General features: G+C 32.1%; 3 protein-coding genes across 3 annotated transcripts; all 3 read left to right on the top strand.

Annotated features, from left to right (window-relative positions):
• The first annotated feature begins 3,742 nt into the window (after window positions 1–3,742).
• Window positions 3,743–7,120, top strand: LOC114385663 (ras-related protein RABB1c). Its single transcript, XM_028345671.1, has 6 exons — window positions 3,743–3,984; window positions 5,020–5,159; window positions 5,433–5,515; window positions 5,994–6,198; window positions 6,502–6,570; window positions 6,806–7,120. Exons 1-6 carry the CDS (start codon window positions 3,939–3,941, stop codon window positions 6,896–6,898), a joined length of 636 nt encoding a protein of 211 aa, XP_028201472.1. The 5' UTR covers window positions 3,743–3,938; the 3' UTR covers window positions 6,899–7,120.
• A 4,836-nt stretch (window positions 7,121–11,956) lies between these two features.
• On the top strand, window positions 11,957–22,436 carry LOC114388124 (enhancer of mRNA-decapping protein 4-like). Its single transcript, XM_028348455.1, has 13 exons — window positions 11,957–12,179; window positions 12,270–13,304; window positions 14,138–14,187; window positions 14,278–14,434; window positions 14,533–14,751; window positions 14,993–15,121; window positions 15,272–16,825; window positions 17,563–17,922; window positions 18,680–18,799; window positions 19,713–19,883; window positions 20,506–20,652; window positions 20,741–20,857; window positions 21,499–22,436. The coding sequence occupies exons 2-13, from the start codon at window positions 12,426–12,428 to the stop codon at window positions 21,805–21,807; spliced, it is 4,212 nt and encodes a 1,403-aa protein (XP_028204256.1). The 5' UTR covers window positions 11,957–12,179; window positions 12,270–12,425; the 3' UTR covers window positions 21,808–22,436.
• Window positions 22,437–24,026: 1,590 nt separating this feature from the next.
• LOC114385778 lies at window positions 24,027–25,543 on the top strand. Its single transcript, XM_028345849.1, has 2 exons — window positions 24,027–24,289; window positions 24,595–25,543. The coding sequence occupies exon 2, from the start codon at window positions 24,619–24,621 to the stop codon at window positions 25,069–25,071; it is 453 nt and encodes a 150-aa protein (XP_028201650.1). The 5' UTR covers window positions 24,027–24,289; window positions 24,595–24,618; the 3' UTR covers window positions 25,072–25,543.
• Window positions 25,544–25,846: the final 303 nt, after the last annotated feature.

Here is a 25,846-nt window from a genome sequence, read left to right on the forward strand (position 1 = left end):
TGAAGGATTAAATGTCTTTATTTAAAATGAGGAAACTAAAATTGTGGAATTTAAAAAGTATAAAAACTAAATGTCTTTATTTTAAAATAAAAAGACCAAAATTACATAATTTTAAAAATAAAGAGGTCAAAAATACATTTAAGTCTAATATTAATTACAATAAGCATTAATTATAATATTGATTGCAAGAAATATTAATAATAATATTTATTAAAATTTAAGATAAAAACATAAAAATACTAAATAAGATGATATATTATTAAAAATTAATAATTAAATTTCAAATTTCTTATATAGGCTTATAATACAGCATATATTAAAAGTAATTAATTAATAATATTGTTAATTATAAGAAATATTAATAATATAATTAAGACTTAAATATCTTTTTTATTCTTTAAACTTGGGCAAAATTTTCTTTTGGTCCCTCAAATTTAAATTAAAAATGAATTTTTGTCCCCTTATTTGAAAGTTGCCCACTTTTTGTTTTTGGACCCAATTATTGATCATTTTGTTTGAAAATTGGCTATTCTAAAAATAGAAGAAATAAAAAAAAATCTATTTTTAAATTAGAGAGACCAAAAAAATTTAAGCCTAAAATTAATTACAACAGGTATTAATAATAATAATTTAATGTTACCTACACTTTGAGATGACACATAAAAGTACTAAATAAGATTATATTTTTCTAATAATAAATAATAATTAAATATTACATTTATTTTATTTTTATAATATAGTAAATTTTTATGGAATATATTTATACTTAAAATATATAATTTTATAATTACTTAATGATAACAATGATTTTTAGCACTATTAATAATATTAAAATTTATTTTAATTATTATTAGGAATAATAATAATTAAAATAAATATTAATATTATTAATAATATACAAAAAAAACTTAGAAATATATATAATATAATATTTTTATGGAATGCCTTTTTATTTAAAATAGAAAATTTTATAATTATTTGGTGAAGATAATGATTTAATAATTTTTAACACTATTAATAATATTAATTACAAGCAGTATTAATTATAAATATTAATGATAAGAAGTATTAGCATATATAATACTAATTACACAAAGTACTAATAATCATTAGTTATTAATAATATTAATTACAATAAGTAATAATAATAATAATATTAGGACTTAAATATCTTTTTTTATTAAAATTTGAATAAAATTTTCCTTTTAATACCTCAAATTTATATTAAAAGTGGTTTTTTGTCTCAAAAAATTAAAAATTACCCAGTTTTGGTTCCTAATTAATGATCATTTTAATCTTTTTTTACTAGATCATCATTTTAATCTCTGATAAGTACAAAAAAAGATTATTTTTAAATTAGAGGGACTAAAAAATAGTTTTAAAACTTGAGAGAGAATAAACAAAATTAACTCAAATTTGAGAGGTCAAAAAGATATTTGAGTCTAATATTAATTAGAATAGATATTAAAAATAATATTAATTACAATTTAAGCTAAAAACATAAAAAAATAAGGAATAGTATATTCTCCTTAATATAAGGCCTATTCTATAAGGAAATGATTGTCTTTTTTATAATATATTTTATAATAACTTAAGAGAATTATATAAAATACTTAAAATTCATAAAATACAAAGACTTAAAAAATATAAGAATAAAACTTAAAATTTTAAAATTGTATAAAATTATATAAATAAAATTATACTTTTTGTATATAAAAATTAACAAAGCACAAAATTGGCATATATAACTTAAGAGAATTATATAAAATACCTAAAATTTGTAAAATGAAAATATTTTTTTAAAAAAGAATGGAATTCAATATTTTAAATCTGTGGATTTTTTTTATCATTTTCTCAATCTGTTGTCACGTGGAGTTGTTTGTTATTATACTAATTGACATGCATTTATTTGTTTGTTTTTTTGCTTTAAATTGATCTTTTGCTAACAATTTTTTAAAAAAATAAAGTTTTGTCTTCTTCAAATTATCATTAAAATTAAAAACAATAGTATAATAATACAATTTAATTCTTATGGTTGAAAAATCAATGCCCCAAATTAATGAGAACACGGTAGAAATTCTCATAAATTTAATGACAGATTATACCAAATTTGATTGAGGACTAAATTCTACAAAAGTAAAGGTTAAATTAGTTTTTTTTTTCTCTTTTAATTTATTATTTTGATTTAATTTGATTTTTTAATATTTTATTCAATTTTTTCTTCTAATGGATTTAATTTGATCCCGTCATTCATTACAAAGTTAAATTTTAATTCACTTAAGGCAATGACACGTTAGATTTCACCGTTATTAAACTTTATATTATTCATATGATATAAATTTATACATAATTTAATTTTTTATTTCTGTAATTCACGCATAAGGGTACTATTGTCATTTACAAGTATTTTAGATGACATCTGGTTATTATATGATTAACCTGAATGAAAAAAATTGTTTTAGAAGTGTAAATTAAGGAGATAAAACAAAATATATTATATCAATTTTTTTTCTTTTGTACTATTTTCTCACCAGAAGTAAGAAAATATTATTCCTTCTATTTTCACCTTTGTTTTATTTTTTCACCTTTGTTTTATTTCTCAGTTCTAGTGAGAAAAAAAAGAAAATTTTCATTTTGTATTATTTTCTACTTTTGGTGAGAAAAATAAATTCTTTAAATTTTTTTCTTTGAGAAGATTTTCAATACCTTTTACAAAAATATTATTTTGGATTTTTTTTATTTGAGAGTGTCTTTCAAACACATTTTTACAAACAAACGATGAATAATATAATAATACCAAATTAAACTCATAGTATGAATAATTTCATTAGAGAGAAAAGAAAATCTTTGAAACATGAATTCTAAAAGGATAATTTTCTTTCATAAAATTATCCATAAGACTTTTTCTTGTAGGTAGAGATGCCAATAGAGGAAAAACAATAGTGCTGATAACATATTAAATAAAATATAACTTGGAGCACAAGAATAGAGAGAAAAAAAATAGAAAAGAGAAAAATTAAAAAAAAAATTATGTATATTTATTCCAAGAGAAATAATTATTTTATAAATACAAAAGATAACCAAAAGGTAAATAGAAATAAAGATAAGTAATAAAAAATAAAGAAAAATATAAACATTTAAAAAATTATCCATAACATCAAATAATATAATAGTTTATCATATACTTATCTTACTATTATCTAACTTTTTTCAACTTCCAGCAAGAAAGAAAAAAACACTTTTGGGAATGTTATTCTATCTTATCCTTGATTATTTAATTAGCATAACATCAAATTACAAATGGCGGAACTCCTGGGCCTAGATGGGCCAATGGCATGGGCCAATATCCTAGCCTTAAAACACGTATAGCAAACGTATAATCTTAATTCTTAAGAGAGAAGAAAGAAAGTGACAAGGGAGAAGGAAGGAACGTGGGAAATATTACCAAGTAACCAGGTTAGTGTTTTTAGGATTAATCATATGTAAGTAAGATTTTTTATTTGATATTTAATTAATTTTTTTAGAAGATCGACTTATTTTGAAATAAAATGAAACAATAAGTTATAACTTTAAACTTTAATTAAAAAATTTAAGTTGTTGATTTTTATAATTATTAAATATTGATAATTTCAATAATTAATCTATAACATGTATTTAAAATTTTAAACTTATAATAAAAATAATCGTAGAATTAATTAATCGGAATATAGAAATCAGAAAGAGAAAGTGGGTATAGTATAAGGAAAACGTATTCCTTTGGCTCACCTCGCTTTGCTTGGCTTCGCTGGAACTGTTTATAATTTCATTTTGACTCTCTCTCTCTCTCTGATTGCTTCCTTTTCCCTTTTATTTTGCTCTCTTCTCTGCACAACAATTCCTTCTCATTCCAGATATTCCAACCATCGACCGATCTCAATTCTCAACCTTAACCTCTCAGAATGTCTTACGCTTATCTCTTCAAATACATCATCATCGGTGACACCGGTATTTTCAATCACTCTGATCTCGCTTTCAATTCCGATCCGACTTATTGCGTTTCTTCCTTTGGGGGTTTCCTAGCAATTCTTAAATCCATGGTTCGATGCATAAGATGATAGTTAACGAGATTTTATGTTGGTTCTCTTTTTTATGTCTCTGCTCTTATGAAAGGGGTTCCAATTCTATTATTCTATCGTGTGCTCACAGTTATGTTTTTTCTCAAAATATCATCATTATCTTCTAATGAGTTATGTATTGAAGAAAAAAAAATGATAATATTGTGAATACTTTTTATTCTGTGGTTGTGTTGGTACCTGCTTCTATACACTCGTCTGCTTCACATGATTTACTATAGTGGACTCTTCAATTGAACTGTCATTACAATGAAGGTTGTAAACCTCTCGAGTGAACTAGTTTCCTCTTACCACTGTACGGTTCTAGGTAGAGAAGTGTCAAACTCTTGTTTTTGGATAAACTCGCATAAATTCCCTGAATCAAGAAGCGAGTTTGAAATCCAATGATTTGAAGAAGTTAACTCCTTTTTGAAATGTTTTCACCTTAGGAACTCATGTTTTTATAAATAATGGTTTGGTAATTTATGTAGTTTAAATCTTATTTAGTACTAATGTACTATCACACCTTATTATTGTGGTTTGCTACTTTGCTTTATTAAAGAGTTTAAATGTTTGGTTACTGTTGTGTTAAGAGTATTATGTTATGCATTATTAATAGGTTTAAATATTAGTTTTTGTATAATAGGTAAACTCGTATGAGTCAACGAGTTTATGTGGACTCTTGAGTTTGACAACCTTGAATCTTGATTACAATTTTATTTTGGAATAGAGTTTTCTAATTTAATGTATACTTTGTTGTTGCTTACGTTTTGTTAACTAAAAATATGAAACATTAAATGTTAGTATGTTATAGTTTGTTTTTTCCTTTGTTTTATCATTGTGTTTTGGTTACCATGTATGTGTAGTTCATGTGCTGAGGACTGAGTCTAGCTCTTTTAATTTATTTATTTATTTTTGGTTTCTGCAGGAGTTGGGAAGTCTTGTCTTCTACTTCAATTCACAGACAAGCGCTTTCAGCCCGTCCATGACTTGACCATCGGTGTTGAATTTGGTGCCAGGATGATCACAATTGATAACAAGCCAATCAAGTTGCAAATATGGGATACGGTTTGTTTAACCCTTTCACAGAGCTTGGCCATAAATCCAATTAGTTCAAATTTCGAAACTTCCGAAACATTTTTGCGATCAAATGTAGCCCAATTCACCTAGTAGGATAAGACTATTGTTGTTTCATTTGTTGGTGTCGGTAATTGTCTACACTTCATGGTGCTGTGAGCTTAGATTGATTATCCAGATTTTCCTGGTGGAATATATTCTTCATTAGTTGTTTGACTTATATAGTTTGTGTCTAAGGCACTGAGTTTCCTCGTAATATTGCAGGCTGGTCAAGAATCATTCAGATCTATTACAAGGTCTTATTATAGAGGGGCTGCAGGTGCACTGCTTGTTTATGATATAACCAGGTATCCTCTAATTTGCACTTCTAAATATATGTTTGAAATCCTAAAATAAAATAATTAGTTTCATTTATAAAGAAATTGCTTTCTTTTAGGAATCTAACGTCTTAAAAATAAACTGTATATGTAGCCCAACACTTCAGAGATGATATGGAAATCATTTTAATCAAAATGATTTCTTTTTATTTCTCTAAATAATCTTTTTAAACACAATTTAAGTGAATTTTAAACCTAGTCATATGAAGATATGATGTGCTCTTCTAACAGATATCCTTATATTGAACAAGTATATTGGTAGAAAACAGCATTTTCTGAGTTGTTGTTTGCTGAGGAGATACATGTTTTTGAGCTTATTCAATTTGATTGGGTAACTAAATATGTGTGACAATTTGGTGCATGCATGTTTATGTGGTTGTATATGAGGATTATGTGTTCTTTATCTTGAATAAGGCAATAAATGATGCTGACCTGTGTTTACCAATAGGAGGGAGACATTTAATCACTTGGCTAGCTGGTTGGAAGATGCAAGACAGCATGCAAATGCAAATATGACTATTATGCTGATTGGCAACAAGTGTGATCTTGCTCATAGAAGGGCCGTAAGCACGGAGGAAGGCGAGCAATTTGCAAAGGAGCATGGGTTGATCTTTATGGAGGCCTCTGCAAAAACTGCTCAGAATGTTGAAGAGGTCAAAAGTCACATCATATATATTCATATAACATCTTGAATTATCTTCATCTATCTCCTCATCCTCACTCCCACAAGAAAAGTCAGATTTCCAACATATCTAAGCTTATAGGTTAACTGCATGCTAGGTGACGCATCCACTAATCAGAAGCTACAAAGAGTTGCTTCTGTGTTTTTTTTTTCCTTTCAAATCTGATGTGAAAATAATATTGAGACCTGAGCTGGGGATGTGTATCCTAACACACCATAAATATCTTGGAAAATTATCTATATGGAAGTTTTCATATAGCCTATCCTCTTGCAGGCATTCATAAAAACAGCTGCAACCATATACAAAAAGATTCAAGATGGAGTTTTTGATGTATCAAATGAGGTTAGTTTCTTTCTTTTCAGCTTTTTGTCATTCTTTACCTCATCTGTTTTATCTCTTTTATGGAAATCTCACATTATTATATTGGAATACGGAGAATTAGTGGGATATTTAATTTCAGTATACCTCATGTTTTTACAATCTGGATGCATTCTGGGGATAATGATTCTAAAGTGAAAAACATTCTCCTGATTCAAAGAGCAAATACTTAACACTGGTAAATTTCGTGTGGTTTCAGTCTTATGGAATAAAAGTAGGATATGGTGGAATTCCTGGACCTTCTGGAGGTAGGGATGGCCCTTCTGCTTCGGCTGGAGGCTGCTGCAGTTGAAGAACCTATCCAAACCTATCTGCGTCAATGTAGTCCTTTATGTCTTCTCTTCTTTTATTTTGGGTTTGGATATGAAGATATATATGTTCTACTTCCATTCATAAAATCAGATAATTGTATAATGTTTTCTTTTTAATCTTGACTTTGTTTTGTTGACCTGAACTGATTATTTGTCTATATTTGTGTGCATAGTTAAATTGATTGGTTGCTTCATTCTTCTTATAGTGTGTTACTGTGTTAGTTAATTGATCTGTTGTTTCGTTCTTACACTGTGTTTTGTCCTGCTTCGCTAACGCACGTTGGTATTAATTTCCACGTCCAATAAGCAGTAGCTAGTATATATTGCTTCAAAAGATGTGTAAGGTGACATTGGATGAGAAACCAAACACGCATTTAGTTGTGTTGAATTTTTTAGTAGAATTGTTCTTTTGTTGAAATATAAGGTACAACCTTTTTACTCCCAACACTGGCTGCGTTTAGTCGTTTGTTAAAATTTGCATGAATTCTCAATTCTGGGGTGGAGTAATTTCTAATTTCTCCCGAGAAGATTAGTAAAGGATCTTTTGACTTAACCATCTGAAACAGGTTTGGTTTTTACCATTTAGTTATACTGCACTACAACTTAACCTTGCGACTGAGAAAGTCAAAGTGTCATTTAAGTCCAGTAAATGCTGAAATACGAAGCTGGTAAAACATTTTTGACACTTAATTACCCAAGACATGACGGATGAGCTATTCATAAGCTATTGGTAGAATTCGTTGCAGTTTTACAACAACCTAAATTTCAAAAGACACTTGTATTAAGTATGGTATTTTGCATGAGAAAAATATATTTGAGACTTAAAATTCTGAACATGAAAGGGTTTGATATACGTTGAAGGATAGTATAAAGTATAAACAAAACAGTACAAATGTGCAATACAAGGGATTTGATAATCGATGCGCAAAACAAAATGCTTTAGAGGTGAATTGGGGGGTTGGGTTATGAGCCTAATTATGCGTTTTGGTTGTTCTCTATTAGCGTTGATGTTCAGCCAAATAGATGGATATTTTTAACTTTTTGGGGTATTGCGTGAGATAAGAAATTGTCTCTTGATTTATTTAGTAGAGTAATAAATATTTATAACTTTTTAATATCTCTCGCTTTTTTTTATTATGTTATGTCTTAATTAATCATAGAATGAGTATTTTTGTGTAATTTAAATCTTTCCTGTTTTTAGCAAAATAAATACTGCTTAAAAGAGGAAAGGGACATTAAAGGATTACTAATCCACTTTTTAACGTGTTTCTATGTAAGACTTCTATTTTCGGGTTATCTTTGCAAGACTTTGTCTCTATTTTGTGGATGTTGCATGATGTTTATAGAATATGTACTTGTACACCATGCAAACAACTTGCTGAGGGTGTTAGGTAACTTCAGTTTTCGTTTAGTTGCTGAAATCAAACTCTACGTAAGGGACATATTCCCATAACTATACTAATGATGAGAGAGATTACACAAATTAAAACTAATTCTTTTTTAAATAATAAGAATAGGCCTCATCAGCGTTAGAGACAATTTTGGAAAACAAAAAAACAAATTAAGAAAAAAATTTCATCCTACCAATTAAATTAAGAAAATGGATTCAGTGACTTTGAGAACAAAAAGTTAATGTACCTTCCTTATTTGAATTCGGTGACTTTTGAGTGGGAAATTCACCATGACTTTTCCCGTTTATAGACTATTGAATTAATTTGATGGCCCGGATTTTGTGACTTGTTTTAAAAGATATTTTTAATTTAATTATTTTATTTTTTATACTTTTAAACCATAAAACATACTACCAAGCGCATAAATTAATTAGTACAACCTTATTTTGGTTTAACTAGTGCCTAGAGGTCTCAAGTATTGTCTAGATTGTAAGAAAATTTTAGACAATTATTAAACTGTCAAAAATAAAATTTCATTGACAAGTAAATTTTTGGCAATAAAGAACTGCCACAAATTTTTTGACCATTTCTTTTTATACTCATCACACATATTTTTCATTGAAGGCAATCTTTCCAAGCATATATGACTGTTATGAACAATAAAATTTTCTTTGACTGTTATGAACAATAAAATTTTCTTTTAAAACTATTGGTTAAACTGAAATAACTCTTTACTAATTAATCTACACACTGAATTGTATTTCTATGGCTTAAAAGTATAAAAAAATATATAAAAACTAAAAGAATAATTAATTAAAAATCTTTAAAACAAATGACAAATTTTGGACCACCAAATTAATCTAATGATCTAAAAAGAGGTAAAGTTACTATGATTTTTCCTCCACGAAGCCACCATATCTAAACTTGTAATTCTTCGTTATTTTTTCATTAAAATTGTTGGCTACTCATTTTTTTGTCTTAATCCTCTGATTCATCAGGAAAAACACGATCTGATTAATCTGTAATTCGATCAGAAGATAAATAAAATATGTGCAAGAATTATTTTCGTTGATGATGATACTATTCGAACAATTCAACCTTAACTTTAACATATTAATTATTTGTGCTCAATCTCACTTGATTGAACGATTCATTTAAGTTGATGTCATTATATAAATCATTATTTAAGTTACAAATTACTCATACAAAAATAAGAAAAAGTCTTTGTAAAAAAATGTCACCATAACTTCCTCTCCTCAAAAGTCACCGAATTTGTCCCTAAATTAACTAATTTATTTAATCTTAATTAATTAACTAATTAGATTTTATAAAGAAAAGAATCCCATAAAATATTATTTTTATAACTCGAATAATTAGATAACTACCGAACTAATACACAGTCACATTTTCTTTTAAAAAATATATGATGAAAGTTTCAATTGTTAGTTGGAATAAGAGAATTATCACTGTTGGAGGATAGATATGTAGGATCATGGGACTGGGGAAGGGAAGCAACAGGATCTCCCAACTGCATCGCCATCATTCTCATATTCCCTCCTTTTGGGGTTTATATGTTTTATTTTTTTACCCATACAAATGATGCATCCATCAAATCCTGTGAGAAACAAATGTGGGTCATGATTGATAATGCCCTAGTGTAGAGCCGTCAATATTCCTTAGTTCATGAAACTTTATGACAAAGACAACGTATGATAATGCCTTAAGGGCAGGGAACTTGTGAAAGCGCCATGACAATGTTTGATCCATTAATTTGAACAACATGATGAGGTTGAGAGACCTTAGGTTGTAATGTTTTCTAATTTTTCTTTCCAATGCACATGCAAGAATTTCATAGGAGGGATAATTGTGGTGTGATCCATATTATTTCTCTATACTAAGAAAAGAATCGTATAAACAGCTTGCTCATTGTTCTATGTTCCTTGATGGCCCATTCATCAACTGCTTCTTTATTTTGAGGTTGATTAAAGGAATTTTCTGAAACTATCATGTAGTAATGGACTTCCTAAAACTATTTTTTTTCTCTCATAATACATTCTAATGAAATTACTAGCTTGTTTGACTGTTATACTGTGTTGAAAATTTATGGTGATTTTAAAGCTACTATATAATGTGGTGATTTTAAAGCTACTGTTATACTGTGTTGAAAATTTATGGTGAATGTCATTGCATATCCAAACATATTGTACATTGTTTTATAAAACTACTAGTCGGACAGAAAATATTCCATTGGAAGCATGTCTTAAATTCCAACTAAGAAGACAAAAAATTATCATTTTTCATTGGTTAATGTTTCTTCCTTTTATAACTTGATGCACATGGCTAAATGATCCTCCAATTTCTAGCTGCCTTATTGGCCTAATGAGCATGTAATAGTCTTGCAAATTCTAAAGAATTTAGTTAAAGAACATTTAAAATAACAGGATTAATATCAACACACGGGTCTACCACACATTTAAAATTAAAGGCAAAATAGTCATAATTTTTCTATTTAGAGTTTTGTCTTTTTTGACATGCAGTTTGCTAAAAGTTAAGGCATAGTGTTTAATTTATATGGTTACAATTGTAATATAATGTATCATAATGGGACATTCTTAGTCATCAGCCTTCTAAATTAAAATGATATACTATATAACTAAAGCACAAGGAGGAAAAAAAGATCCCTTGACACCAAATGCAACGGAATCATTTATATTTTCTTATAAAATTAAATTATTTTACAGTAAAGGAATACGTTACCAAAAACAAAAGCAAATTAAGAAGTCTACATCTTTAATTATTCCTAAGGATTTTTTTTATTTTAATCCTCTACTTCATGAGGTGAAAAGAGTCATATTAATTTCATCATATTAATTACTTGTATCCAATCCTTAAAGATTAAATTTGCATAATATATTAAGAAATGATACAGTACAATAAAATAATTAATATAATTGTAAGATTTTTTATTTGGAAAAATTAAATTAAATATAAGAAAATTTATAACCATTCATATGAATAATTCATATGTACTGTTCATATATACTATTGAACCAATTAAATTAGACTCTTTACAAGATCTAACTCAGTTATCAATCCTTTAAAAGAAAAAAAAAACTCAGTTATCAAATTAAATTAAGTTTAAGTTTTATTTAAATGTGAACTAATATTAATAATGTGAACTTTAAAAATATTAGACATTCATTAAAAAAAAATATTAGAGGCACTGTCTACTCAAATAACGCCAAATTCCAAGTAAAAATTAATTATAGGCTTAATATTAGTAATATATAATAAATAATTTATATATTCCTATAAATTTCCTTAATATTTTATAAAAATATTAAATAAAAATAAATATATTTAATGTCTTAAAAACATAAAAAAATCAAATACTTGCCATATAGCACAAGCAAGAAGATTACATAGTAGATGGATTTTATAGGATCTTTATATATAAAAAAAGATAGATTTTTATAGGAGAATTTAAAATTATCCAAAAAATAAATAAATAGAAATATATGAAAAAATAATTATTGTACTATTTCATTTATTGATTAATTGATTTTTTTGCACAATATATAGTAAATTCTAGATAGAAAAAAAAATTATTATTTATTTCTCCCCCTATCATCACCATTTTGTACCATCTTTGTAGTGCTATGATGGTTGCCATTGCCATTGTTCCAAAATCCCCATCCTTTGGTCGTTGCAGCTATTTTTTAAATTGGATGATGCAAAAACGCAAATTGTTGATTAAACCACCTTCTTCTTCTCTTCACACGAATTCCCTCTAGCACTCGTCCAAGCAGAGGAAGAGAGAAGAGGAGACCAAGACAAGAAAAGATAGAAACATAGGAGAACAAAGAAACAGGTATGTGTTAAAAACCACCATTTTTCTCTTTTCTTTTTTATTTATTTATTTATTTTTCTGGGAATACTAAGCTGGTACGAGGAAACACAGAACAAAGTCCCAAGTAGCAGTGAAGAGGAGGGAAGAAAAAGGTGGCACCATAATCAATCTCAGATCTCACAATCAGAACCTCCCCAGATCCCATCTGATTGTTTGTTCATTCACAATTTATATTTTTAGCCTTAATTTTTTGGTCAAACAAAGTTTATGGCTTCATCTGGGAATCCAAATCCACAGCTGCAGCAACCACAACAACAACAAAATTTTGATTTCAATAAGCTTTTCAAAGCACCAACAACATCATCACCATCAACATCACCCTCTATCCCTAACCCTTCAAATTTGAACTCTTCACCATCATTCCCTGCTCCTTCTCCTTCCACACCCCCTCCTTCTTCCTACCCTACCCCTTCTTCCTCTTACCCTCCACCAACTGGCACATACCCTTATCACCATCCTCACTTTCTCCCCTATCCAGCCCTTCACCACCACCAACAACAACACCAAGAACACCCTCTTATCCTTCACCATCTTCCCCAAATGCATGCCCCTCAAAGACCCCCTATTTTTCAACCGTCTCCCTCCTCACCACACCTTCCTTCATCCCCCAATCCCCCCACTGGTGCACGCCTCATGGCTTTGTTGGGCACCCAAAACCCTCCCTCCAATCAGGAACCATCGCTTGCGTATTCATCTCCCTCTGCCACAGTCCCATCACCTGTGGTTTCTGATTTCTCAGTGCCACCAAACCCTTCAGGGTTGCCCTCCACACAGCCCTCAGGCTCTCCTGTGAATCTGGCTAGTCCGCAGTCCACACCAACCAGGATGCTCAGCACCAAGATGCCGAAGGGGCGCCACTTGATCGGAGAGCATGCTGTGTATGACATTGATGTGAGGGTCCCTGGTGAGGTGCAGCCTCAGCTTGAAGTCACTCCAATCACCAAGTATGCCTCGGATCCCGGCCTCGTGCTCGGCCGCCAAATCGCGGTGAATAAGTCTTACATATGCTATGGACTCAAACTCGGGGCCATCCGGGTCCTTAATATCAATACTGCATTGAGATATCTGCTTCGAGGCCATACTCAGGTGTGTTGTGTCGCAGTTGCATATGACCTGATTATGAATGCGATGTTAATTGTATCTGTAATGATTGAAGTGTAGTATTTATGGTGTTTGTTTAGTCAAATGTGGCTTCTTGGTGCTAGTAGTTGATGCATTGGCTCTCTGATTGAGGGCTGCTCACCCTTTTCATGTTTGGCATTTTCCATTAACATTGTATCAGCTTGATGTGTTTAAGTGCCCTTGTGCCTTAGACAAATTGGCAGGGGTAGTATGAACTTATGTTTTGGATGATGAAAATATATTCTTTTTACACTAATCTCTGCTTGCATACACACTACCTTGTTGTCTGTTGCCACTGGGCAAAAAAGAGCAAGAGATTATGTTTTTTCCTTAAATCTGTTGGGAGTTTGCGCCTAATTGTATGCCATGTGTTGCATTCTCTTGATTTAACTTTATCATGCTGAATTTAGATAGTGTAGTGCGAGAAAGGCTATATATCGTATAAACACACGATTGCATGAGCTTTTCTTGATGTCTGAGAAAGATTGCTTTGGAGTTGTGTTTGACTTTGTCTTTTCCATTAATTGGTTAGGATTATGTACTTATTGATATTTAAAGCAATATATGTAACCTACGGCCCCTTTTCTTTAACCACCATATGGGTACTCTTGGTAACTGTTCTCTCAGGTTGATCATATTCTTATAATTGCAACTTTCTACATGCAATTCACGCTCTATCTCTTAAAAGTTATAGTGGATTCGCTGTTGTTACATGCATTTGAGATGCTGTTTTTACCTTTTATTCAATTTCCTATCTGTACCCGTCTCCAATTTGTCCATATCTCCCTTTTATGTAGAGAGTAACAGACATGGCTTTCTTCGCTGAGGATCTTCACCTGTTGGCTAGGTAAATATCCCTTTCCTGTTTCTTGTTTGTCATTTTTTTCAGTATTATGTTTATTGATTATTTTCCCCTTGAATATGATCGTGTTCACAGTGCTAGCACGGATGGGAGAATATTTATATGGAAAATCAAGGAGGGCCCTGATGAGGACGACAAGCCTCAAATTACTGGAAAAGTTATCCTAGCACTTCAAATATTAGGAGAGAGTGAGTCAGTTCATCCACGAGTATGCTGGCATCCCCACAAACAAGTAACAGCGACTTTATAATTCTGGTCTTAAGTTTATTATCTTCCAATTGATGTTAGCTCCTTTAAAGTTTTAGCTTATCAGTTGGAATTTACTTACAGGAGATTTTAATGGTTGCTATTGGAAACCGTATTCTCAAAATTGACAGCATGAGAGCTGGAAAAGGTGAAACATTTTCTGCAGAGGAGCCTCTCAAATGTTCCATTGATAAGTTGATTGACGGGGTGCAACTTGTTGGTAAGCATGATGGCAATGTCACCGAGTTGTCAATGTGCCAATGGATGAAGAGTCGATTAGCTTCAGCATCAGCTGACGGCACGGTCTGCATTTGATTATCTCTCCTTGCCTTCCTTCATTGCTTCCTTTACTTTTTCATCCAATTTTGCACTAGTAGAATCTGGAAAAGATTATAAAGTCTCAAATTCCCTTGCTTTAAATAGGGTGGGGGAGGGATGCTGAATGAATCTGTCATTATATTACATCTTTGAGTTGTCAATATTAAAGAAAGATTCATAATTATTCTTCTATTTTGTACTTCTAAATATCTTTTTTTGTCAACAGGTGAAGATATGGGAAGAACGTAAGGCAACACCACTTGCTGTTATAAGACCACATGATGGTAAACCTGTTAATTCTGTGACGTTCTTGACTGCGCCTCACCGCCCTGAGCACATTGTTCTTATCACAGCGGTATATGCTCCTAGTCTTTCCCTTTATTTATGCTTCAATTGGGGGTGCTTTTGGACTGTTTTGTTATGCAGCTTGACCATTTCTCATATCTGCTTGAAGTGGTGTATAGGTTCTCCTCACATCTTTCTAAACTAATTTCCTTTACCACAGGGGCCACTAAATCAGGAAGTGAAGATATGGGTTTCTGATAATGAGGAAGGCTGGCTATTGCCTAGTGATTCTGAGTCATGGAATTGTATTCAGACTCTGGATATAAGAAGTTCGTCTGAAGCCAACCCTGAAGATGCATTCTTTAATCAAGTTGTAGCATTGTCCCGTGCTGGTCTGTATCTGCTTGCAAATGCCAAGAAAAATACAATATATGCTGTTCACATAGAGTATGGATCCAATCCAACTGCTACCCGCATGGATTACATTGCTGAGTTCACAGTCACAATGCCTATATTAAGTCTTACTGGAACTAGTGATAGTTTACCAGATGGTGAGCATATAGTACAGATATATTGTGTCCAAACACAAGCTATTCAACAGTATGGACTCAATTTGTCACAATGTTTGCCTCCACCCCTGGACAATGTTGAGCATGAGAAAACAGAATCCAATTTATCTCGTGCTTTTGATGCTTTGGATGGATCTATGGAAACTGGAAATATGCCACAAGTTCTTTCTGGCAGTTCTGAAAGTGCTCCTGTCGTGAGCGCTGCTATGAATTTGCCTTCATCAGATATTTCTGGGTTACCTGAAGCTTCTATATCTTCAGATTCAGAGACCAAGTCAAATGATTTACCTCCTCGTAATGGTTTTGAACATATCCACACTGCTCCACCTCCACTTCCTCAGAGTCCAAGATTGTCCCAGAAGTTATCTGGTTTACAAAATTCATCAAATAATTTAGAGACTAGTTCAACAAGTGCTGATCACAGCAGTGAACAGACAAATCTTGATTCTTCAGCTGAACGGAGAGTAGAATCTGAAAAAGATATGGCAGATGTACCTGGATCAGGTGACAATTTGCGAAAGGATGATAAAGTTGTTAATAATGATGTTTCTGTGGTTTCTAATACCTCTACAACATATAAGCACCCAACCCATTTGGTAACTCCATCTGAGATATTCTCTAATGCTTCTTTATCTTCTGATACTTCCCATACTTCTCAAGGTATGAACGTTCAAGATGTGGCTGCCCATAGAGATGCAGAAAACTCTGAAGTAGATGTTAAAGTTGTTGGGGAGAGAGGTTCTATTCTAGAAAATACTGAGTATGAAAGAGACAGAGACTTGCACACGAATGTTGCTGAGAAGAAAGAGAAGTTATTCTATTCTCAGGCCTCCGATCTGGGTATTCAGATGGCTAGAGAGACCTATAACATAGAGGGAGCTCGTCAAGCTGATAATATTAAGACCATCGATGCACCTGATCAAAGTGGTAACTCTGTTGAGGAAGAAGTTCAAGACACAAGAAAGGATTTACCTGCAAACATCAGTGAATCAGAAACTGTGGCTGCTGCTGTGCAATCTCCTGCACCTTCTGCGAAAGGTAAAAGACAAAAAGGAAAAAATTCTCACGTGTCTGGTGCATCTTCCACTTCTCCCAGTCCTTTTAACTCAACAGATTCATCAAATGATCAAGGTGGCAATTCAGGAGGGTCATCCATGGAGCCTGCTTTACCACAGTTATCTGCTATGCAGGAGATGATGAGCCAGGTTATTAATTTGTATTTGAACTATATTTTAATTTTTGCTGGCTTCACTTATCATGGTGCATGCTTTGCCTATACTTGCAATATTGCCCATGATTTTGGCAGTTCTGTTCTTTCTGACAAAGTTGTTGTCATGTTAGTAGAGCATAGTTAATTGTTTTCTAGATTAATAGTCTCCTCCTATTATAACCTTGTAGTCAAAATGGATTTTTAATTTTTTATTAACTATCTTTATCATGATCAAATTCGGGACAGAAGATTTTTTCTGTCAAACTTTGTGGAAGTTTCTGTAGACATATAGTTTAGATACATGTGTAGCATCTTTTTGGGGGACAAAGACAGTTGTGGCATATGCAGCCTGAAAATGGATTAATCTAATATACATGTCCTGTAGAAGCCTGATTGATTGTGCCCATTTCTTTCTTATGTATCTCACTTGGATTTATTCCATTCCAGTTATTCTGAAAGACTGATTAGCAATACATTCACTATCAGCTCCATGGTTTTATGATTATGTGATACAATATAATAGTAGCATGAAGTTGCTTTTATTTTTGAACTGCCGGGTCTTGTAAGGATGCCACTCTCCCTTGCACCCATCCTAAAATAACACTTATAGAAACTGTCTTTTCTAGGAAGGGATTTTTTCATGTCTTTAATATGATCTTTTCTAGGAAGCTATTTTTAGATTTTTTTATTTTCTTTTTTGTTTCTTATTCTCTTTCGTTTACCATTTTACAGTTATTAAGCATGCATAAAGAAATGCAAAAGCAGATGAATGCAATGGTTTCTGCCCCAGTTACTAAGGAAGGCAAAAGATTGGAAGGATCCTTGGGTCGAAACATGGAGAAAGTTGTCAAGGCTCACACTGATGCTTTGTGGGCTCGATTGCAAGAAGAAAATGCAAAGCAAGAGAAGTTAGAGCGAGACCGTACACAGCAAATAACAAATTTGATCTCCAATTATGTAAACAAGGATATGGTATCTATATTGGAGAAAATCATTAAGAAGGAAATATCTTCGATTGGAACAACCATTACTCGTTCAATTAGTCAAGTTATAGAGAAAACAATATCATCAGCTATTACAGAATCATTCCAGGTTTGTATTTGTTGAAATCCTTTATCAACTATATATATGGTTAAAGTAGAACTTACAAAGACTTGGACAATTCTCACCTCATGAGTTAACTTTTGGGGTTGAGTTAAATTCTAGATGGTACTACAGCTTATCATAGAAATGATATTGGGCCGCCTTCAACTATTCAAAAATCCCCTTGACACCGCAGCACTCCCAGTGCAATAAAAAAAATCCACCTGGCCATGCAAATTTTCCAGTGCAATGACTGCAATCTACTTGGTCACGCAACTTTACTAGTGCAATATTAAAAATAAAAAAAACACTACGATCTCTTTGCTCTAGATGTCCAATTCTAGGCATGAGGGGTGTGTTTTGAGATCCCAAATTAACTATAGATATGACTAAAGTAGAGCTTATAAAGACTTCGGCTATCCTCACCTTTCGAGCTGACTTTTGGTGTTGAGTTAGGCCTTAAAAGTGCTACTGCTTTAATAGTTAATGTGTTTGTGGTTAGGTTAGCTTAGTTCTTTTTTTGTTTTTTTGTCAATTTACAACTTTTCAGAGTCTACTTTGTAAAATAGTTGGATGCCATGCCATATGGTAAACTGAAATGTTATCAGAAATCTTTGTGTGCCAATTATAGTTCATATATTATTCAACCTTCCACCCTTCCCTCCTATATGGTGAATTGCTACTTCAATTTTGTCCTCACTGCTAAAGTGCCAATTTCTGCTTGCCTTGAATATGTTTGACTGAGGTTATGTCATGAATTCTGTAGAAGGGGGTGGGAGACAAGGCATTGAATCAGCTAGAAAAATCAGTTAGTTCAAAACTTGAAGCTACAGTGGCTAGGCAGATACAGGCACAATTTCAAACCTCTGGCAAGCAAGCTCTTCAGGTAAGCAGCTTGTGGTCAACATCAATATCTTTTAAAGTTTTTTTTTGCATTCTCTTCTTTTCTTTTTTTTGATCATGTTGAGTTTGAGTATGAACTTTTGTCTGCCTTTGCTTCCTTGGTTTTATCATCTGTTGTGTGTGCTGTTGGAAACTGTTTATATTTTAGGAATTACTCCCTTCGGTCCTTTTTATACGAACCAAATTAGATGTTTGGCTTGGTCCTTTTTATAAGAACTAATCTAGAATGTCTTCTACATTAATTATTTTTTGAAGAAAATACCCTTAATTATGAATCATTTTTTTAGTTGAATAAATAATAACTAGAATGCATTAATATCTTAGGCTCTTTGGGAGTCTAACTTTGTCTTGTATGAAGAGCATCTTGGGATCCTTTGATTATTCACATGCATAGCCAATAAAAATTAAGGCAATAAATATATTAATGATGACAGAGATTAAAAGAATCAAATTTAATAAAAATATTTGAAAAAAGTATAAAGTATGTCTCATTAATTTTAGGGATAATTTTGGAAAAACATATAAATTGAGGACAAATTTACTTCGATTAACTAAATTAACTAATTTCCTTAATCCTGGTAAGTTAGTTACTTGGGTCTTATAAAAAAGACTGAAAGGAGTGATGTCTAATATAGTGGAATAGAATTCATGTCTAAGATAACTCCCCAAAATACTAATAGCTACTATAGATGAATCTGAAGATTCTATATATAGATCAAATTGGACTTCAAACCCTTTCTGAATCAGCAATATCTTATTTCACATGGTAGTACAATTCAAATTAACTTCATATTTTGGGTTTATTTTAATGTTTGCTCTCGAAGCAGTCTGGAATTTTCTTTCCTTGTAGGTGGGTTCAGTTAATCATTTCTTATGGTTTTGTTTGTACTTTGTAGGAAGCACTCAAGACTAGTGTGGAAGCTTCAGTCGTTCCCGCATTTGAGATGTCTTGCAAGGCTATGTTTGAGCAAATTGATGTTGCATTTCAAAATGGACTTGTGAAGCACACAACTGCTATTCAACAGCAGTTCGATTCTACTCATTCTCCACTAGCCATGACTTTGAGGGTATGTGTAGGATGCTTATTTTGAAAGCAGCTAATATGACTTTTACCTTTAATGTTGTTTTTCCTGCCATCAGAGGTTTTTTTTGCCTTACTTATGGACTCTATTTTTTATGTTTACTTGGTTAGCAAAGATATTGTTACACCTTGGTTTTATGTTATGTGGCACTAGTCAGATGCAATCTAAATAGTTTTTGTGATATATGGTTGAATAATGTGTTCCTTTTGAGAAGTGTATAGTTCATTTCTATTTATTTTGTTTTCTTAAAGGTAATTTGTCATAGATGACCTATCATGATAGTTCTTTTAAAAAACCAAAAACAGATAATTTTAGAAACTGCAAGTTTTTTTCATTTCTCAGTTGCCATAACAACTTACAAGGCAAAACGTCCAGTTATTTTGTTATCTACATATACATATCTACAAGATGTTTGAATCTTGTCTCATTATTGGGAACAAGAAGCTAATTTATTATGAATGGAGAGTCTTGATTCAAGACTCTGTCATATGCTGGGACATCCTCATTACCATGTGCCAAATATATTAGTGGCCTTTCCTCTCTTTATGCCTTGAATGTCTGATTTGTCATGTTTGAAAACTCAATATGTAGTGATGTGATTTCACAGGATACAATTAATTCAGCATCATCAATCACCCAAACTTTGAGTGGACAATTGGCTGATGGCCAACGTAAACTGTTAGCAATTGCAACTAACTCCAAAGTAGCTGCAGATCCCTTTGTAGCACAAATCAACAATGGCTTGCATGAGATGGTATGTTTGTTTGTTATTTCCTTTTATCTTCCTATTTTGATGAGTGTGCTTGATATTTTATACTGCGAGATGACTTACACTTTGACAGACTGAGGATCCTACCAAAGAATTATCAAGGTTGATAAGTGAGGGCAAAATTGAGGAAGCATTTACGGGAGCCCTTCATAGAAGTGACGTTTCGATAGTTTCTTGGTTATGTTCTCAGGTATGATAATCTTTCATCTGTTGACTTGAGTTGCTACTCAGAATTACATTCTGTTTGAAATGTTGCTTAGAAAGAACTGGTCAAAATGAAACGAAGCAAAAGGGGATTTTTTTTTTTCTTTATATTTCTTCTGAATTCAACTGTAGGTAATTGGGTAACTTGCTTCTGTATTTTCCAAGCAAATATTCAGTGATTCTGAGGAAACGTCATTAACCTTCAGATTTTGAATTTTTCTGAGTTTTTTCAAGGGTAAAATTGTAAATTTCTGAGGGTCCTCCATGAAAATGATAAGCAGAGTTTAAATGTGAAATTGATTTGCAGTTCCTATAACAAACCTTAGCATAATGGAAATTTTGCTGCCTTGTGTACAAATCTTGAAAATAGCTCCTTCACTTGGGGGGGGGGGAGCTCCACACAAATCTACTTTTCTCATGCCACATTAGGTGGGAGCCTCGTGCATTGGACCACCCCATTTTTTATTTCTAGTTTAAGGTGGAAATTGCATCTCATAAACCCATTCCAGTCTCTCCAATTATCCCAAAAGAAAATCTATTCAGACATTTTTTTGTAGTTTGCATGATTATATCTGATAAAGTCAATGACAATGTATAATGTATAATTTCACACCTCTTCATAACCAGGTTGATTTAACTGGTATTTTGGCAATGGTGCCACTGCCATTAAGCCAAGGAGTGCTTCTGTCTCTTCTACAACAGTTGTCCTGTGACATCAATACAGAGACACCCAAAAAATTGGCATGGATGACAGACGTGGCTGCTGCTATAAACCCAGCAGATCCAAGGATTGCAGCACATGTGCAGCGAATATTAGATCAAGTGTCCCGAACACTGGGCCATTATCGGACTTTACCAACTACCTCCCCTTCTGAAGCGAGCACAATCCGCCTTCTCATGCATGTCATAAACTCGGTGTTGTTGAGCTGTAAATGACATTGTTGTATTTTTATCATGTGCAGAAAGTGTTGGGTATCAACTTTGGTTTGTATAGATATTTAGATAGTTTGGAGGGGATGAAGTGAACTACTGTATGTAGTTGTTTTGGTACAACTGATTTGTGTGAAATAGTTTCACTTTTTTTGTATGCTTAATTATTTACATTTTCCCATGTCCCCCTCCTCCATAGGTGTCTTTACTCTTTATAGAGATTTTATTGCCTTCACCCTGATGGACAAGGAAAAGTGTGACATCCTCATGCAAAGAAGTCAACATTGCAATGACAGTTATTTCCAAGCTGCCTTTGGAGTGTAAACAAACTCCAGGGTAGGTAGCAGCTGAGGCTGGGAGTGGCTGTAGCAAGCACTGACTGGTCATTGCATCCTGCTACAGCAGGCTTGGCCTTGTAAAAGATTTTGTGATTCTTAATAGTTAAAGAACATGAGAGTGGGCTTCAGAGGCTTTATTGTTTTCCTAGGATATTTTATGAGGGTTGATTCAGGTGGCAGTTTCCAGTAGAGTTGGTTAAGAATGTCTGCAAAGCAGTTACTGATGTTTTGGATTTCCCCCAGTTATGTAAACTTTATACTTAATATAGCCACAGTAGCAAATTGAGTTGGACTTGAGACCTCCCTCCTAAATTTCATTTAGTTTTGGATTGCAGGGTTGTACTCAACATTTCAGATTCTTGCCAGAGCCCCAGCCTATATGCACAACCTACTCTAGAGTTAGAGATTCCCTTCACCAAGTGAAAAAAAAAAAATTAAAAAAAAAACAAAATTGAATGTCTAACTCTAGGCCTTAAGTTTATTTGGCACTTGGGAGTGCTTCTAGAAGCACAAGTGTCAGAAATATTTTTTTTATTAAAGGTTATTTATGGTCATTTATAATAGCATTTTGTTGGTGTTGTACTGAATCAAAGACAGGTGAAAAGTTTAAATGTGCTTTACTTGCTCATGCTAGCACTATAAATATTTCTAACATCTTATAACGTGTTTTGTTTCATTTTTGGATGTGATATTCAGAAACCAATAGTTAAAACGTTTACATCCTAAACATGATTTTAATTTCTAACAAGTTTCCAAATACTCTCAGTTTGGGAGTATAAGATGGTGCGGTGGTTGGAGGAAGGGCATAAGGCATAAGGGTTAAAGTGAAAGGAGGTTTTGGGTTCAAATAACATAACATATTAATAACTAGGATTTGTCGATAAATTATTTTGGGTTTTTAAATATGTGAATTCTGTTATTTTAAAGATTTCTTACATTTTTTCTCCAATAGTAAATTTTATTTTGAGATCTTAAATTATTTTTCCATCTTCTAATATTTATTTATTTATAAATTATTTTAAAATAACAAAAAACACATAATTATATATTTTTAATTTTAAAAAATTATAATGGAAATACAAAATTTATTAATACTTAAAATATTTATTTATCAATATAATTTAAATTTATGATAATACACAAAATTGATTTGAAAAAAAATGACCAGCTATGGTGATGGTAAAAAAACATGGGCAAAAAGTTACCATGCACCATAGATAATTTTTTTTTTTTGAAAGCAGTGTGGATCTTGATGGTTCTTATAGAAGAATCAAATTTACACGTGAAAATCTGACCGACAACTTAAATAATAAATCTAAGATTTCTTTCCAGGAACCACACATAAGCAAACACCAATCTCTAGGAAGAAAGAAAATTTCAAAAAGATAAAAACAAAATGTTTTAATTAAAGTGAGTAGGATAAAGATTTTATTATATTGTTATTTATTTATACATTATCATATAAGAAGGTTATTAATTATTAATTTTATGATAATTATTTTAAAAGTGATATTTTATATGATTTGATAATTAGTTAATAATGTAATTTTCTTTTCCAGAAGTATTTAATGAAAATTAAACTCTACAAAAACTCAGGTAGCCCGCCAAATGATGTATTCCAGTCATTTTGCATGCATGAAAATGATGAAATCACCATAAAACCATAAAAGTAGAAACAGTTTTTTTTTGTTGTTGTTGGTGTTGCAAGTTGCAACACAATACCATCACCCCTGATTAGCCGTGGAGAAGTAACAAAAGCTATAATAAAGATGCACCTCTTTCTTTTTATTTATTCATTGCCTTGATTTTCTTTGTGGTCTTTCCTTTTCCAAAATTAGCAACACCAAAAGGGGAGCTAACTCCTATCTCACATCACATTGCTGGTGTTATAGTTTGGACCTACCGCAAGTGAAGGGGTGGAACAAATGTACATGCACGTGTGCGGCTGGTTAATATTGTGTGTGCTGTGTTTTGAGTTGGAAGATACGGTTTTACTTTTACCTTAAAAAAAAGCATAGCGTGTGTGCAAAGCTCACTATTTCTAAATCATTTTTTTCTTTACATTACCTTAACCTTACCACCACCAACATTGAAACATAGATATACGTTCCTAAGCCCCTACATACCTGTCCCTTGGCCTCAAGACTCAGGTATCCAGCTCTACCATTTCTTAGCATAATAAATCATCGTGAAAATTGTATCAATCGTTTCTTGAACATTTTGTTTTTTCAACATGAATTAGAAAAAGGTTTTGTTGTTCATTTTTGTGGTAACTTTTGTTTTTTTACACATGCATATGTGTCCAGTTATGTTTTTCCTTTGTTTATTTCAATTTTGATCTTAGTAGTATAACCTTTGGATGTGTTTTTAACGATTTGTGTTTAATAAAACTGTCAATGGGGTATTGGACATGTATACGAGTTGATAATGTTTTTAGTGAATATTCCATTGACAGAAAAGGTATCAAGGGTGCTCATAAATGGAACGGAGGAAGAATAAGAGAGCAAGAGAAGATGATGGAGTTGAGATTGAGTCTTCTTTTGAGAATTATAACAACAATATTGCAAAGAAGGAGAAGAATGAAGTGGAGGAGAAAGACTGTTCCAAGGCATGGGATTACTCCCATTTGACAATGGGAGTGTTTGATTTCCCTTGGATGAAGGATGGTGTCATATCCAAATCATATGAATGCTTGGATTTTGAAGACGATTCCTGGTCATCTCTAGAACGCCAAGAGACTTTATTCAAAGCTTCAGGTATTGATTTCTCTGAGGAGTATGGCTTGTGTGAAACTCCAGAGGCATCAATGGCTCATATTCAAGAAGCCAAGTTGGTTGAGGATATGTGGAAGCCATTTGAGAGTAACGGGTTGGAGCTGGAGGCGGAAGATGGAGATTGTATTTGGAGCTTTCTGCTCAATAAGCCTCTTTGACAGAATTTGGATTCTTGTATCCATAATTCAAAAAGATTTTGTAATTATATCGCCCAAGAATTGAAATAAACTTATGGTAGAGCTATGACAGTTGTTGTATGAGGTCTACTCAATGATGCTAGATGAAACCACATAATGGATTTGATGTCATGTTTGAATTTGCGCTTTGATGATTTGAGAAGATATCAGTAAACCGCAAAGCCAAGAGAGCAATTGGGAAACAAAATTGGGTATTATTCTTTCATGTTAATGGTTCAGAGCTACAATCTTCATCACATATGGATTTGTCAACTTCAGGTTAAGGGTCTATAAGTCTATTGATTAATTCTAGTCCCGGACCAATTTTGTCACTTTTTTTCTTTGGTTGTCCAAATAAAATTACATGGACTTGTATGCTGATCAATTAGAAAATGTAGTACACAAATATGAGACTTGAATTTATGCAGCATTCAGTGTTGACATGCATTTAATATTTATTCTATGCAGGACATGTATACCTTATATGTGGAATTCATGATATTTTCCCAGTTGTAAGGGAAAAACTTCATTCCATTTCACCCAACAGATCCTAATATAAAACATTAAATTTTGAACCTAGAATCCCAAAGTGATGTATGTAATGCACAACCAGCATATGGCAAGGTCCACGAAAATTGAAATCCAATTCTGTTCACTACTGTCCAAATTAAGCATTAGAGAGAATGAAACTTCATATGCAGTTCAGACAAATGGGAATTTGTGAATATAATGTAGATTAGAGGTTGTCCAACATTTA

Source organism: Glycine soja, chromosome 15 (genome assembly GCF_004193775.1).
Source record: "Glycine soja cultivar W05 chromosome 15, ASM419377v2, whole genome shotgun sequence".
In the NCBI taxonomy this organism is placed as follows: domain Eukaryota; kingdom Viridiplantae; phylum Streptophyta; class Magnoliopsida; order Fabales; family Fabaceae; genus Glycine; species Glycine soja.